The 13273-nt window shown below is 51.0% G+C and overlaps 1 protein-coding gene across 1 annotated transcript in view; it reads left to right on the forward strand.

The window, feature by feature from the left end:
* Positions 1-13273, forward strand: part of DCDC2C (doublecortin domain containing 2C) — a 68939-nt gene that overhangs the window by 28026 nt on the left and 27640 nt on the right. Inside the window, exons 3-4 of the mRNA XM_045979946.1 lie at positions 7509-7585; positions 12195-12323. Of these exons, the coding sequence (XP_045835902.1) occupies positions 7509-7585; positions 12195-12323 (206 nt within the window). The remainder of the gene's footprint in view (positions 1-7508; positions 7586-12194; positions 12324-13273) is intronic.

The following is a 13273-nucleotide window of genomic DNA, read 5'->3' on the forward strand; positions in this document are numbered from 1 at the left end:
ATGGACCCTCAACTCTATGGTCAAATAATCTTCGACAAAACAGGAAAAAATATTCAATGGAAAAAAGACAGTCTCTTCAATAAATGGTGCTGGGAAAACTGGACAGCGATATGTAGAAGAATGAAACTCGACCATTCTCTTACACCATCCACAAAGATAAACTCGAAGTGGATAAAAGACCTCAACGTGAGACAGGAATCTATCAGAATCCTAGAGGAGAACATAGGCAGTAACCTCTTCGATATCAGCCACAGCAACTTCTTTCAAGATAAGTCTCCAAAGGCCAAGGAAACAAAAGCAAAAATGCCACATGTTTTTCACGGCTGCAAGATATTCTGTCACGTGAACCTGTCATAATTATCTGGCCCACCCTCTCAGCAATCTTTAAGTAATTCTGCCTTTTCAATATTTTGACAGTGATGTAAAGGATCCCTTGAGACATATTTGCTCAGAGTCATGACTGTAGGTACAGAGGTGGAATTAGAGGTACAATTGTAACTTCTTTAATATTTACCGCCAGCAAGTTTCTGAGGAGGTGTATTTCTTCCAGGGGTGTACGAGAACGCCCGCAACTACCCTTGGCATTGAGCCGCATAGAGGGTGTGGCTGGGTGTGCTTGGTGCCCCCTGCCTTGGGCCCTCTCCTTTTGCGGAAGAAGTCCCCGAAAACGGACTGTCACTGTTGTTTGATGTGTAAGTGCCTGTCTGGGTGGGAGTGTAGTGTGTCTGGGGACACGTATTTGTGTCTGTGGACCCTGAATGAGCACAGCCAAGAGTCTTGACTGAAAGGGAAGATTTGATCCAGGAAATCTGCTCCCATGCGTGGGCTGTAAGTGCAGCCTGAAAGCAAGATCTGTGTCCTGCTGTCCCATACGAGGACAGAGCACCAGAGTCATAGAGCCGAGACTCGTGGGTCACGCTGGTGGGCACCTCTCTCTCTTGCTGCCTGCACTGCTTACCTGACGACCTGTCTTACCCCTCTTTCATCATCTCTGATTACTTACGATTACTTTACTGCACCATGTCCTTCCTGCTTTGTGGCTTTTGGGGACATCCCCATAAATCTGGGTATAATAAAACAGTGAGCTAAAAGACCAGTCTTTTATGGACTATTTGAGCTGTTTATCTTATTCTAGGGATGGAAATGCTCTGGTAAGGCATCCGATGGAAAATCCGTCTCCTGTGCAGCAGGCAGGCCCTGTGGTGGTTCCCGGAATGACCTGCTCCAGCCCCCTCCTCTCAAAGTTGCCAAAACCACACTGGACACCTGCTGAGGAAGTCCCCGCAGCAGTTCCAATCACTTTAGACGCTGCCCTTCCCTTGCCCTCCCGTCCAGCCCTGGAAGAGCAGGGAGGAGGAGAAGGCTGAAGGCGGCAAGGTAAAACACCATGCCCTCTGCCCGCTGGGCTGGGTCAGGCCTCTGCTGGGGGAGAGGCTGTGCTTGCTGTGCTTTTTAGACTCGGATCTGAATTAGAATTGGCTTTTCTGTGTCTGCTGGGATGATCTTGGGGTTTTTCGCTTTTTGTTTGTTAATATTATGGATTACATTGATTTTTAAATATTGTCCTTTTTATAAATTGTTGGATTTTATTTGCTAACATTTTGTCTGGAATTTTTGCATCTGTGTTCATGGAGGAATGCTGTTATGCAGGTTTTTATTCCTTTAATGTATTTCTCTAGTTTTGGTATCATTTCTTCCGTAAGTGTCCGGTAGAAGTTGCCAGTGGAGCCCACTGGACCTGGAGCTGCCGCTGTGGGAAGGTCTTTAACCACACGCCCGCTGCCTTCCCGGCTGTAGGGCGCCTCATGTTGTCTGTTTCTTCTTGAGTGAACTTTGCTAGTTTGTGTCTTTTAATTTGTCCATTTCATTTCAGTTGTTGAATCTATCACAAGAAATCATTTATTTTTAATTTTTTAAAAAAGATTTATTTAGTCAAGCAGAGAAATTCAATTATCCTATGGTTCCACTTACTTATGGAACATAAGGAATAGCATGAAGGACATTGGGAGAAGGAAGGGAAAAGTGAAGGGGGGAATTGGAAGGGGAGACGAACCATGAGAGACTGTGGACTCCAGGAAACAAACAGGGTTACAGAGGGGAGGGGGCTGGGGAAATGGGTGAGCCTGGTGGTGGGTATGAAGGAGGGCATGTACCGCATGGAGCACGGGGTGTTATAAGCAAACAATGAATCATGAAACACTACATCAAAAACTAATGATGTACTGCATGGTGTTTAACCGACTAAAAAAAGGATTTATTTACTTATTTTGGAGAAAGTGAGCTCATGGGAGCTGGGGGAGAGGCAGAGAGAGGGAGAAGGGAAACATATTCCCCACTAAGCAGGGAACCCGACGCAGGGCTCCATCCCAGGACCATGAGATCCTGACGTGAGCTGAAACCTAGATTCAGATGCTTAACTGAATGAGCCACCCAGGCTCCCCAGGAAGTCGTTTATGAAGTTCTCGGATCCGTTAACATCTGTGAAACCAGCAATGTGACCTCCCTCCTGCCTGCTGTTCCTGGTCTGCTGTGTCTTTTCTGTTTTCCCGATGAGACTGCATAATTCTGTCTCTTTCATCAATCTTCACCGACTTTTGGCTTTCTTGATTTCTTTGCTCTGTTTTCGATTTCATTGGTTCTGTTTTGAACTTTCTTCCATGTTATTGGTTGGGGAGCCCCGCTCCTACGTGGGGTGACTCTTCTCTGCTCCTTCTCTTTCGTCCCTTTCTCCTCAGGACATCCTTCTCCCTGCACTCCCCCATGGCCCTTCCCTCGCAGGGCGCAGGCCTTCACGGATGATTTCTGCTGTTCCGTCACAGAAGGGAGCTGACTTCGGTTCTCTGCCATGTGATAGATTTGTATTTTTGTCGGAGACACTGTGGACGCACCGTCTTGGCCCAACGATGGAGATTTCCGTTGTGGCACGGGGCAGATGGGGGTGACTGGCTTGGGCGCACGCTGGAGTCCGCCAGGCAGCCTTGGCCTGCTTGCTTCTCCCTCTCTGCCAGCTTCCCTGGATGGACCTACGTTTCCTAGCCTCCTCCTCATCGAAGCTGACGTGGGAAACTCTTCCCCTCCATCGGTCGCCGCGTGTCAGTATCTTTGTTATTTCTTTTAACTGCACAGTTTAAACGTGCGCACAGAGTGGATCGCCCCTGACCCCAGGGATACTGGAGAAGTGTAAGTGTGCTGGCCTGTGCTCACCCGCTTTTGTCCTTTTCTCTGCTTCTGTTTGTATTTCCCTGTCCCCCACCCCCACAGTCTCACTCTTCTTTCTTTCTTCCTTTTTGGGTGCTTTACCAGTGTGCCATCTTTCGAGCTCTGCGGGGAACGCAGGCTGTGGACACCAGGCCAGGACGAGGGGTTAGTCTCATGTGTTGCTGTTTTATTTTTACAAAAGGAGTCACTGATTAGCTACACATCTGCAGGCAATGGCATGGGGCGGGAGGGTGTGAAGGGGGTAATTCTCCACCTGCCTGCCTTTCCCGTCCTCACGTCACTGCTCCAGAAGGGCTAACCTCTGCAGATTCCTGGGCATTTTGGGGAAAGAGTTAAGCTGTGTGCGCTTTTGTTTGTTTGTTTGTTTGTTTTGTTCTGTTCTGTTTTTGGACTCAGAGGATCACAGAATGAGAACGAAGTGACTTTGGAGGTGGTCTAGCGTGACCTTTCCCTTACTGAGCAGAATGAGAAACGGGGAGCCCACCGCACTTTCCGTAGGGTTTCTGTGATCGGTGGTGACTGTGGGTCTCTTTACAAACACATCTCTTCGGGCTCTAGGCTCGGCCCGCACCGTCAGGTGGTGCAGGGCCGCTCTGTTGATCTAGCTTGCATGGCCCCGGCCCACGTTCCAGACCCAGATGAACGCCGCTCGCTCACGACGAGATTCCCGCCTTGACGTGGCTACGAGACGCGGTCTTTTCTTGGTGCCAGACTCCTTGGTGCTACTCTTTTTGGTCTGATGCTTTGCATGGAAAAGGCTGTGAAGATGTTCACTGAGGGTCGTTGGAGGAGCTCGCTGAGGTGCAGGAGCAGGGCCTTAGGCTGCCACGAGGACGACGCCACCGGCCACAGCAGCAGCTGCTCTCAGCCGAGCTCGGACGCTCCCCGGTGCTTTGCTGAGCCCCCGCAGAGCATCGTCTCATCTCGTGCTGGGCACGCTGAGAGCAGACCTTCGGAGACAGGTGCCACTTTCATCCGCGTTTTCGTCCTCATCCGCCGCCTTCACCCACATGTCACGCACGAGGACACAGGTGCACAAGCTGTTCCAGGCCCAGTAAACGGAAGGGGACGGGGCCAGAGCCGGCATTGCAGAGGGCCCCCCTCAGGCTCCACGCGCCACGCGGCACAGGTTCAACCCCCCAGTGCGCCACATCTACAACCACGTGTTTTCTGGTGGTTATCGAGGCCGGGAGGCTTGGCAGCGGGCGTTCCTGGTGAACACACTAGCAGCTCTGATGTTCACCGCGTGGGTATTTTGCCTGGTTGTTTGGAGGGTTAGGTTTGAGTGCAGCGCCTGCCACCGCGGGGCATCCAGTCAACCACAGCTGCTGCCTGGGGACACACACCTGCGGTCACCTTGAGTGTACTTCTGCCGTTGGTGTGGATTTGGTTTAATTCGCTCGGACTGTTGGTTCAGGAGCCCTGCAGGCTCTCAGCGCAGATGAGCGGACGCACGATCCCTGGAGCCGTCCTCACCTTCAGACAGCCGCAGAAACCACCTGGGCTTTTTTAGGGGCTCATGTGCAGCACTGGGAGAAAAACCCCAGAATCATGTATTTAATTGCTGGGGTTATTGAATTAGGCAGGTGATATCAGGGTTAATGAATCATTAACACATAAAAAAGCAATTAGCTCATTGTTTCCATAATTTTATGCAGTGAAGCAGAAAGCTGTTTCTTAGGGTAGTTGTACTTTAATAGAATTTTGCAGACGATAATTCCTGTTGCTTTGTTTTTAAACTAGGTCAGTCAATTCATGGTAGTTTTTGGTATTCTTGGCTGTGATTTTTTGCCATCAGCGTGCAGGTGTATAGAACCGTATCTGTAGGGTGACGGGCTGTCGGCTGCATTTCCACCGTGCTCGCTGACCTCGCTTCTGGGATTCTTCCTGGAGTGTTGGTGTTTCTCAACATTTATGACAACATGTACTCCTTCAGACTCACGGCCTTCTTCTCAAACTCCTGTTCTGGGCCACTCATTGTTCTGGCTCTAAGGCTCTGGGGATCCTTAGTCGAACGTGACCATCAAGATCTCTGCTTTTCTGGAGGCTTCCATTCCAGGGAGGAGGAGTCAACGATAAGTGAACAAGTAAACACAGACACATTAGACGGTATTAAATGCTCGATGGAAATAAATCAAAGGTGTGATTGGTCACACCTCTCGAGGGGCTGCTTCTAAGCAGAGTCCTAAATGCAGGAAAGAGCAAGGTGTGCGAAGACACGGGGGAACATTCCCGGCTCAAGGCCTTGTGCAGGGACAAGCTTGATGTCCGAGGGCTGCGGGAATGCAGGCAGGGCTGCGGTGTGGGGGTTTTAGTGGAGGTGCGGCTCTCTCCACCGCGGGGGCTCTGAGTCGGGGGTGACCATTCTGACTGACGTTCACCAGGGCGGTCCCGTGGGGAAGGGACCGGGGCGCTGGGAGGACGAGCGGCCGGGAGATGGGGCCGCCTGACCAGCACGGTGGACGTGCATGGGTCCGGGCTACGGCTTGGGGTTAGAAGGGAGAGACGCGCTGATGGTTTAGCTGAAGGGGTGGGGGAGGAAAAGACTCAGGGTCTCCCCGATTCTGTGGTTGGGCACGTGGAGTTGGAGCCCGGGCAGGCACACGCTCCAGGCCGAGAGGACGTTCAGGGGCTGGCGCCGAGGGAGGCGTTTGTCAGACCGGAGCCCCACGCCCGGAGCAAACACTTCCCGTGCTGGTCACTGCAGCCCTCCTGTGAGCTGCACGTCCGGCCTGGGTCAGAAGGGAGAGGGGGGTCACATGCAGCCCGAGATGGGGACGGGAGGGTCAGCTGCACAGGTGTGTGGATGCAGGGCTCCGGGTGTGGGCGGGGCTGCAGGCGTGGGCGGGGCTGCAGGCCTGGGCGGGGCTCCAGGTGTGGGCCGGGCTCCGGGTGTGGGCGGGGCTGCACAGGTGTGTGGATGCAGGGCTCCGGGTGTGGGCGGGGCTGCAGGTGTGGGCGGGGCTCTGGGTGTGGGCGGGGCTGCAGGCGTGAGCGGGGCTCCGGGTGTGGGCGGGGCTGCAGGCGTGGGCGGGGCTCCAGGTGCGGGGCTCCAGGTGCGGCCTCTGTCCTTGGGGCGGTGGGGCAGACTCCGAAGCGCCCCGTGCAGCCGGGTGGGGTGTGGGGGGGGTGGGGGTTGGGGGTGGGGGCAGCCTGCAGGAGTGGCAGCGTGCGGTGTGGGGGGCACCCGAGGGCTCTGAGGAGGGCCTGCCGGCCAGGGTGGTGGACGGTGAGCACTGAGGGGCTGTGGTGTGCGTGGGGTGTGCGGGAGGCCGGGTGGGCGGGCTGAGCTGCGGGAGCCGCAGACAGGTGCGGTGCTGCCCGCGGTCCGGGGTGGAGGCTGGCGGAGTGCGCGGTGGCGGAATGAGGCGGGCGGGTAGGCTGGGCTCGGGGAGAGGGAAGGTGGAGGCCTCGTGCTCGGTGCGGCACTCGGGCCCTGGAGGTCGGGAGGGTGAGTCGGCCCCGCGCTCTCCAGCCTGCTGGGCTGGGGACAGAGAAGGCACAAACGCCGCTGGGGAGCAAGTTTCGGAAGGTCATGCTGGAGAAGCCTTGGGGCAGCTCCGGGACTGTGCGGGGTCATGGTGTTGACTCCCCGCCCGCCCCAGTGTGTCAACCGCACAATCCCCTCCTCCTGCGCTCCTGCTCTTTCAAGTGATAAGACTCCGGGGAAGAGAGATTTTGGTTGCCTGCTGCAAGGCTCCGAGGTCCTTTTCCTCCGTGTGAGGCCACAGGGGGTGTGAGGTAGAAGCTGAAGGAGCCCCAGGGGTGGCGAAGCCCCTCAGGTCAGATGCGCAGGAAAGAGAAGACAAGAGTCAGGGAACAGGGAGGTGTTCCACCGGCTTGTAGGAAATTCTAGCCGAACCCCACGGCCTGACTTAGAAGCCCCCCACTGTTCCTGGGCCCCACGGTTTGGCCGAGCCGTGTGCCTGGGGAGTGCATCACCGATGCTGGCCCGCCCGGTGTGCTGCTGGGCGCGCCTGGAGCTCGGCTGCCTCGGGTCCCTCCGGACCTCCCCGGACAGCTCTAGCCCACTGTGCACCTGCTCACCTGGCCCTTGCCCCGGTGGGAAGGCACAGCCCGCCGATCCCAGCCCCAGTCGCCGGGCGCTGCTGGGTGGGAGTCTGGTCCCCCTGCCCGCGAGGAATCCGGCCCTTGCTGGGGCCGCCCCGGGAGGCTGTTAGTCAGCCCGTCCCCACATTTGCTTGTTTTGGGGCAGGGCTATTCGGTCTGCTGCTAGTTAACAGGTGTTGTCGCTTTGAACTGAATTCTGATGATTTTTCTCTTTTCAGATCAAACCGGTGGTACATTGTGATATGAATGTGCCTTCCCGGTGGCAGACCCATCACCGTACCTCCCGGCACGTTAAGTGAGTAAGGTCTTGTGAGAGGTCACGACTGCTGGGCTCCCTAGAGACAGCGCTCAGCTGGACAGACTCACCTTCACCAGCCCTCCTCCCTCCTCCCTCCTCCCCACCCCTCTTCTCCCTCCCCTCCTTTCTTCTCTTGAACCCTGATTTGGAAAACAATCCAGTTCCGGTGCTGTTCAACAGTGTACATGGGGGCGGAAAGGCAAGGGGCTTCCCACACACAATTTAATCTTAGGCTCTTATTTTTAAAGCTGGCAGTTGCAGCTGGTGGGTGTTGAAAGGAAGCTTACGGGTTATTTCCCCACACTGAGCTCCTACTGGCAAAGTAAGACCAAAGGCAAAGACCTGGGGGGTTATGGCACGTCATGCTCCCGTGCTGTGGCAGGAGGGGCATGTCTGGAGTCTCCACAGCTGATGCTAGGAGTCAAGGTGCCTGGGACTGTGTGTCCGGGGTGATCGAGAGGGCTCTCTGGGCCAGTCTGCCTTAGATTTGGGGCTGCAGAAGGCACACACACGACTCAAAAGCATCATTGGCTCAAATCCTGCTTTCATCTTCCTGTCTTTGTGACTGGCACATGCCCCATGTCTCTGAACTGGCTCCCTTGCTTGTAAAGCAGGATGGATGCTATCACGCGCCCGTGTGCCGCGGGCTCCCTGGGGACACGACCAGCAGCCCCGCCCAGTGCCGGTCTGCAGCAGGAGCTCTCCAAGACCTTCTTGTACTGGGATGTTGTCATGTTTATGATGACAACTTGTGATGTGGAGAGGGAGCTAGCGTCCTCCCGTTTACCGTGTTCTGTCCCCAGGGCACAGCATCTCAGGGAGTTTCTGCAGAAGTGTGGGCTCTCCGTGTCCGCGTAGCACTAGCTGGGGTGTCTGGTCCTGGCCGTGGTCAGCACTTGCCGTGTCCCCGACCCGGTGTGCTTCACACGCGTGCTGACCAGTGAAGGGCCCGGGGCTGTCTGGGGGAAAGCAGGAAACATGACCTGTTGATGAGCCAAATGTGGCCCCTTTCATGTCTTCAGAACCTGGACCGTCATTGCCATAGAATACCTCTCCGTCAGCACCTGGGTCTTTCCATCGTGCCTTCTCTAGGCCTGAAAGCTGTTTTGAAAAGATGTAGAGGCACAGTATTTCCAAAGTTTGTGAAAGACGCCTTTTCCTGAAGAGTGTATAGAAATCTTAGGGAACAAAGTATTGACTTATGGATCTCGCCTGACAAAGAGGCATATCCCTAAAGCTTACTTTTTTTTTTGGCATGAACCAAAATATCAGTGATTCTCACTTCTTTTGACGGATTTTTTTTTTCTATTACGGACCATTTACACTTGCAGCATGTGCTCCACATGTGAGATCGGTGTGCTAGAAATTCCACTAGATGGACCCAAATATCCATTCAGACGCAGTGTCTTCTCTACAGAGACCGGATCATGTTTGCTTGGAGAACCTGCAACTATAAAAAACAAGCAAACGAAATAGTTGTGGTGGGGTCCAGAGTCTTTGATGTTCAAGGGAGAAAGGAGTTTGTCCCTTCTCACAGGCAGGGGCGCTGGGGTGGTAGTGGGCTGGCTTGCGTGAGTGCGCTCAGATTCAGAGAGAGCCCGGGGCTCCCCGGCTGTCTGGGTCTCCCCAGAACTGAGCAGGTCCAGACCACGTGCATTTGAAGTGTGGAGGCTGAGGCTCGGATTTAGGTCCTGCTTCTGCCACTAAGCAAAGCTGCGTCACATGGTACCTGTTGGGTCACTGTCATCACCATCAACACCTGAGGAAGGTCCATTCCTAGATCCGTGGGCTATTTCTTATTTTTTAAAAATTTAAAATATTTCTTATTTAGTAATGATTTAAAATATGTTCTACTTAAAATATTTGTTAAACCTTAATGAGCATCATAGCAGGTGCATAGAGTATAGTTTTATGCCTTTAACACCTCGTATTTCAGTTATATTTCTAAAAACTAACTACTTTTTGGGACCAGAGTAACATATGCCCATGGTAAAGAAATAAACAGCTTTAAAAGGTATGTGTTACAAATAGAGCTCCTCCCACCTTCCATCCCTGGATCCGCAGTGACTTCCCTGGAGACAACGGCTGCTAACCGCTTCTGGAGGATCCTTACAGGGCAGGTTCACAGACCCAAGCATCTGGATCCTACAGACACTGTTGGGTGCCCCCTTTTCCACCACACAGCGTGTCTTGGAGATGGTTCCTTATGAGCACACGTGGATAAGCTGTGCTTTACATAACTGGTTGTACTGGTTTCCAAAACTCAGATGTGCCCTCCTCTAACCATGCTGGGCTTTGGCCACGTGTGCAGGGGCTCCTGCCCGCTCCTAACCTCTCCATCACGGACTTCCCCGGGAAACTGTCCTTGGGTACTCAGGTGGGGTCGGTTGGTCATCCAGCCACCTGGAGTGTCGGGTGGCAGATGGACCGATGCTCACATTCTGGCGGAGCAGGAAGGTCTGGTTCATTCTTCGGCTCAACCAGCAACTTTGGGAGCTGTGTTATGTCTGTCAAGCCGTCTGAACTTGTAGCTTCCTAATTTATAGATTAGAGAAAACATTTCTTTCCTTCCTTGGTCTTTAAAAATTAAAATATTCAAATGGGTAGTTTTTCCCATTTTTACATTCTTACTATAAGTAAATGTGGGAACCTGGAACCCTGTAAAGAATAAAATCAAAACCTCCCATTCTACTTCTCAGATCCTCCTTGTAGCCTGAAGAACACTCACTTTTCATGGTCTCTTCATGCCTTCTGGTGTGTGTGTGTGTGTGTGTGTGTGTGTGTGTGTGTGTGTGTGTTTACAGCATTAACTGTATTTGACCATTTCCCCCTGTAAATACAAATTCTGCACAACAATTTTAAGCTGCTGCGTAATTTATTACTGTCTGGCTGTGCCAGTTTATTTGACCATTTCTCAGTACCTGGACCTATAGGTTCTTTTCATATTTTGTTTCTGTAAATAATCCTATGAGAAATGTCTTTATATAGGAATCTGCTTCATTTCCATGGGTTGGATTTCACAAGAGGGAACGTGGTTATCGACCCCATTTGTCTCTTTAGTCTGTGTGACCAGCTTGCTCCGAGGGAGAGCATGACAGTTTTAGGGACAGCCCCACTGGGGGTGTGTGTCTTAGTCTGCTGGATTCTGCTACTGCCACAATTTTTTTCTTGGGGGGGGGGCACAATTCTGTTCATAAAAGTGCCTATTTCCCCACACTCAGTATAAGAATGCATGTTAAGTATCTTTAAAAATTTAGACAGAAACACGGCATGACCTTGTTTAAACATTCATCTCTTTTATTACTAGTAGTAATCTATGTTTGGAAAGACTTTTGGGATAAGACATTTAGGAAAACCAAGAGATGAAAACATTGTGGCAAATATTTACTGCAGGAGGGCTATCGCATAAATGCATTGTAATATAACTTGCGCAGAACATTTCCCAGGGTTTATTTTGGGTTAGTATTTTCCATAGAGAAGAAGGTGGTCTCTGCATGGGTTGGAAGCCCCTTGCCACAGAGCATTAGGAAAGAAAACCGATTCTTTGTATTTTGCACAAATGTATTAAAGTTTATATTTGCTCTGAAAGAAAAAGAGATGTATTTATCCAATTTTAAATTATTTGTATTATAGGAAAACAACCACAATAAAACAACAGTAACCATGAATAATGTAAAAAATGGAAGCCAGAATTGTAAAATTGAGCTCCTTAATGTTAAATACAATTTATCACTTTAAGACTTACGGAAACAAGGCTCATCGTTTACATTCTTCTTTTTTTTTTTTTTAAAAGATTTTATTTATTTATTTGAAAGACAGAAATTACAAGCAGGCAGAGAGGCAGGCAGAGAGAGAGAGGAGGAAGCAGGCGATCCCAGGACGCTGGGATCATGACCTGAGCCAAAGGCAGAGGCTTTAACCCACTGAGCCACCCAGGCGCCCCCGTTTACATTATTCTAATTTGAGTTACAAGAGTGTGAAACTGTTGCCAAGTGACTTGGACCAGGGCAAAGCCTCATTAACAGGAGAGCTGCGCACTGAGTTACTCTCCCCGCCGCCGGCCCCTTGCCCCGGTGCAGAAAACACCCGGTGCAGAAAACATAAAATAAACCCCCTGGGATCAAGGGGAAGCTGCCTTAAGACTACATGAGTGAAAGCAATTGTTTCTGTTATCTTTTCGGAGGCTAGCACATTACTTCCTGTGGGACGCTACCTTGGCTCCATGGGAAGGGAAAGGAACTGCACTTCTAAAGGCAAAATTCTCCCTTTGTTTGCCAAAATGCCACCATTTTCTTCCATTTTACTCACCACAGTGGAGGCCTGTTATTTAAAGGGAGTCGTGTCCTGTTCACCTGGACATTTGATCGTCTGTGAAAAGATGTTTCCCTGCAGAGTCGCTGTGTCCCCAACTTTCAACATTGAGCTTCTTAGTGACAGTCCTTGGCAGGTCACGGTCCTCGGCAGGTCAGGTGGGGCATCTGAGGGCTGCCTGGAGATCGCATGTCTCTTACGGTTCTCTAATTATGGGTCTCTCTTTGGATTTCCAGTGTTTCCCCCTCAAAGGTAAGGCACTAATGAATGCTTTTTTTTTTTTTTATTCTTACAGTGTTTTCACAAATGGAAGACTATTTATCCCGCCTGTAAAAATTATCATACCCAGATTCAGTCTGATGGAATGGAATAGTGTGCTGGCCATGATTGGGGAAAAAGTCTTCCCTCTAGGAGGTGTGCGAAAGTAAGGCTCTGTCCCCTGGGGGAGACCTGGTCACAGCGTGGGAATGTCCTCCCTGGACCAGCAAGGACTCCAATGTTATGTCATTAACTCTGATTTTAATTCTTTGAAACAGACAATATGTACTGTCTTTTTAAAAATTTATTTATTTTTTAAAATTTCTTTTCAGTGTTCCAGAATTCATTGTTTATGCACAATACATGCCCTCCACAATACCCACCACCAGGCTCACCCCACCCCCTCCCCCCTCCCCTCCAAAACCCTCTTAGTTCCTCAGAGTCCACAGTCTCTCATGGTTCATCTCCCTCTCCAATTTCCCCCAACTTACTTCTCCTCCCTATCTCCTCATGTCCTCCATGTTATTCCTTATGCTCCACAAATAAGTGAAACCATATGATAATTGACTCTCTCTGCTTGACTTATTTCGCTCAGCATAATCTCTTCCAGTCCCGTCCATGTTGCTACAAAAGTTGGGTGTTCATCCTTTCTGATGGAGGCATAATACTCCATCGTGTATATGGACCACGTCTTCCTTATCCATTCGTCCATTGAAGGACATCTTGGTTCTTTCCACAGTTTGGTGACCATGGCCATTGCTGCTATGAATGTTGGGGTACAGATGACCCTTCTGTTCACTACATCTGTATCTTTGGGGTAAATACCCAGTTGTGCAATTGCAGGGTCATAGGGAAGCCCTATATTTAATTTCTTGAGGAATCTCCACACTGTTCTCCAAAGTGGCTGCACCAACTTGCATTCCCACCAACAGTGTAAGAGGGTTCCCCTTTCTCCACATCCTCTCCAACACTCCTCAGACTCAACACACACAAAACAGACAATCGATATTTACTGTCTTTTTACCATACTTATTTTTATTTATTTATTTATTTTTTAAAAAAGATTTTATTTCTTTATTAGAGTTAGAGAGAGAGCACAAGCAGGGGGAGGGACAG

The sequence above is a fragment of the Meles meles genome, chromosome 15 (genome assembly GCF_922984935.1).
Source record: "Meles meles chromosome 15, mMelMel3.1 paternal haplotype, whole genome shotgun sequence".
Taxonomy (NCBI): domain Eukaryota; kingdom Metazoa; phylum Chordata; class Mammalia; order Carnivora; family Mustelidae; genus Meles; species Meles meles.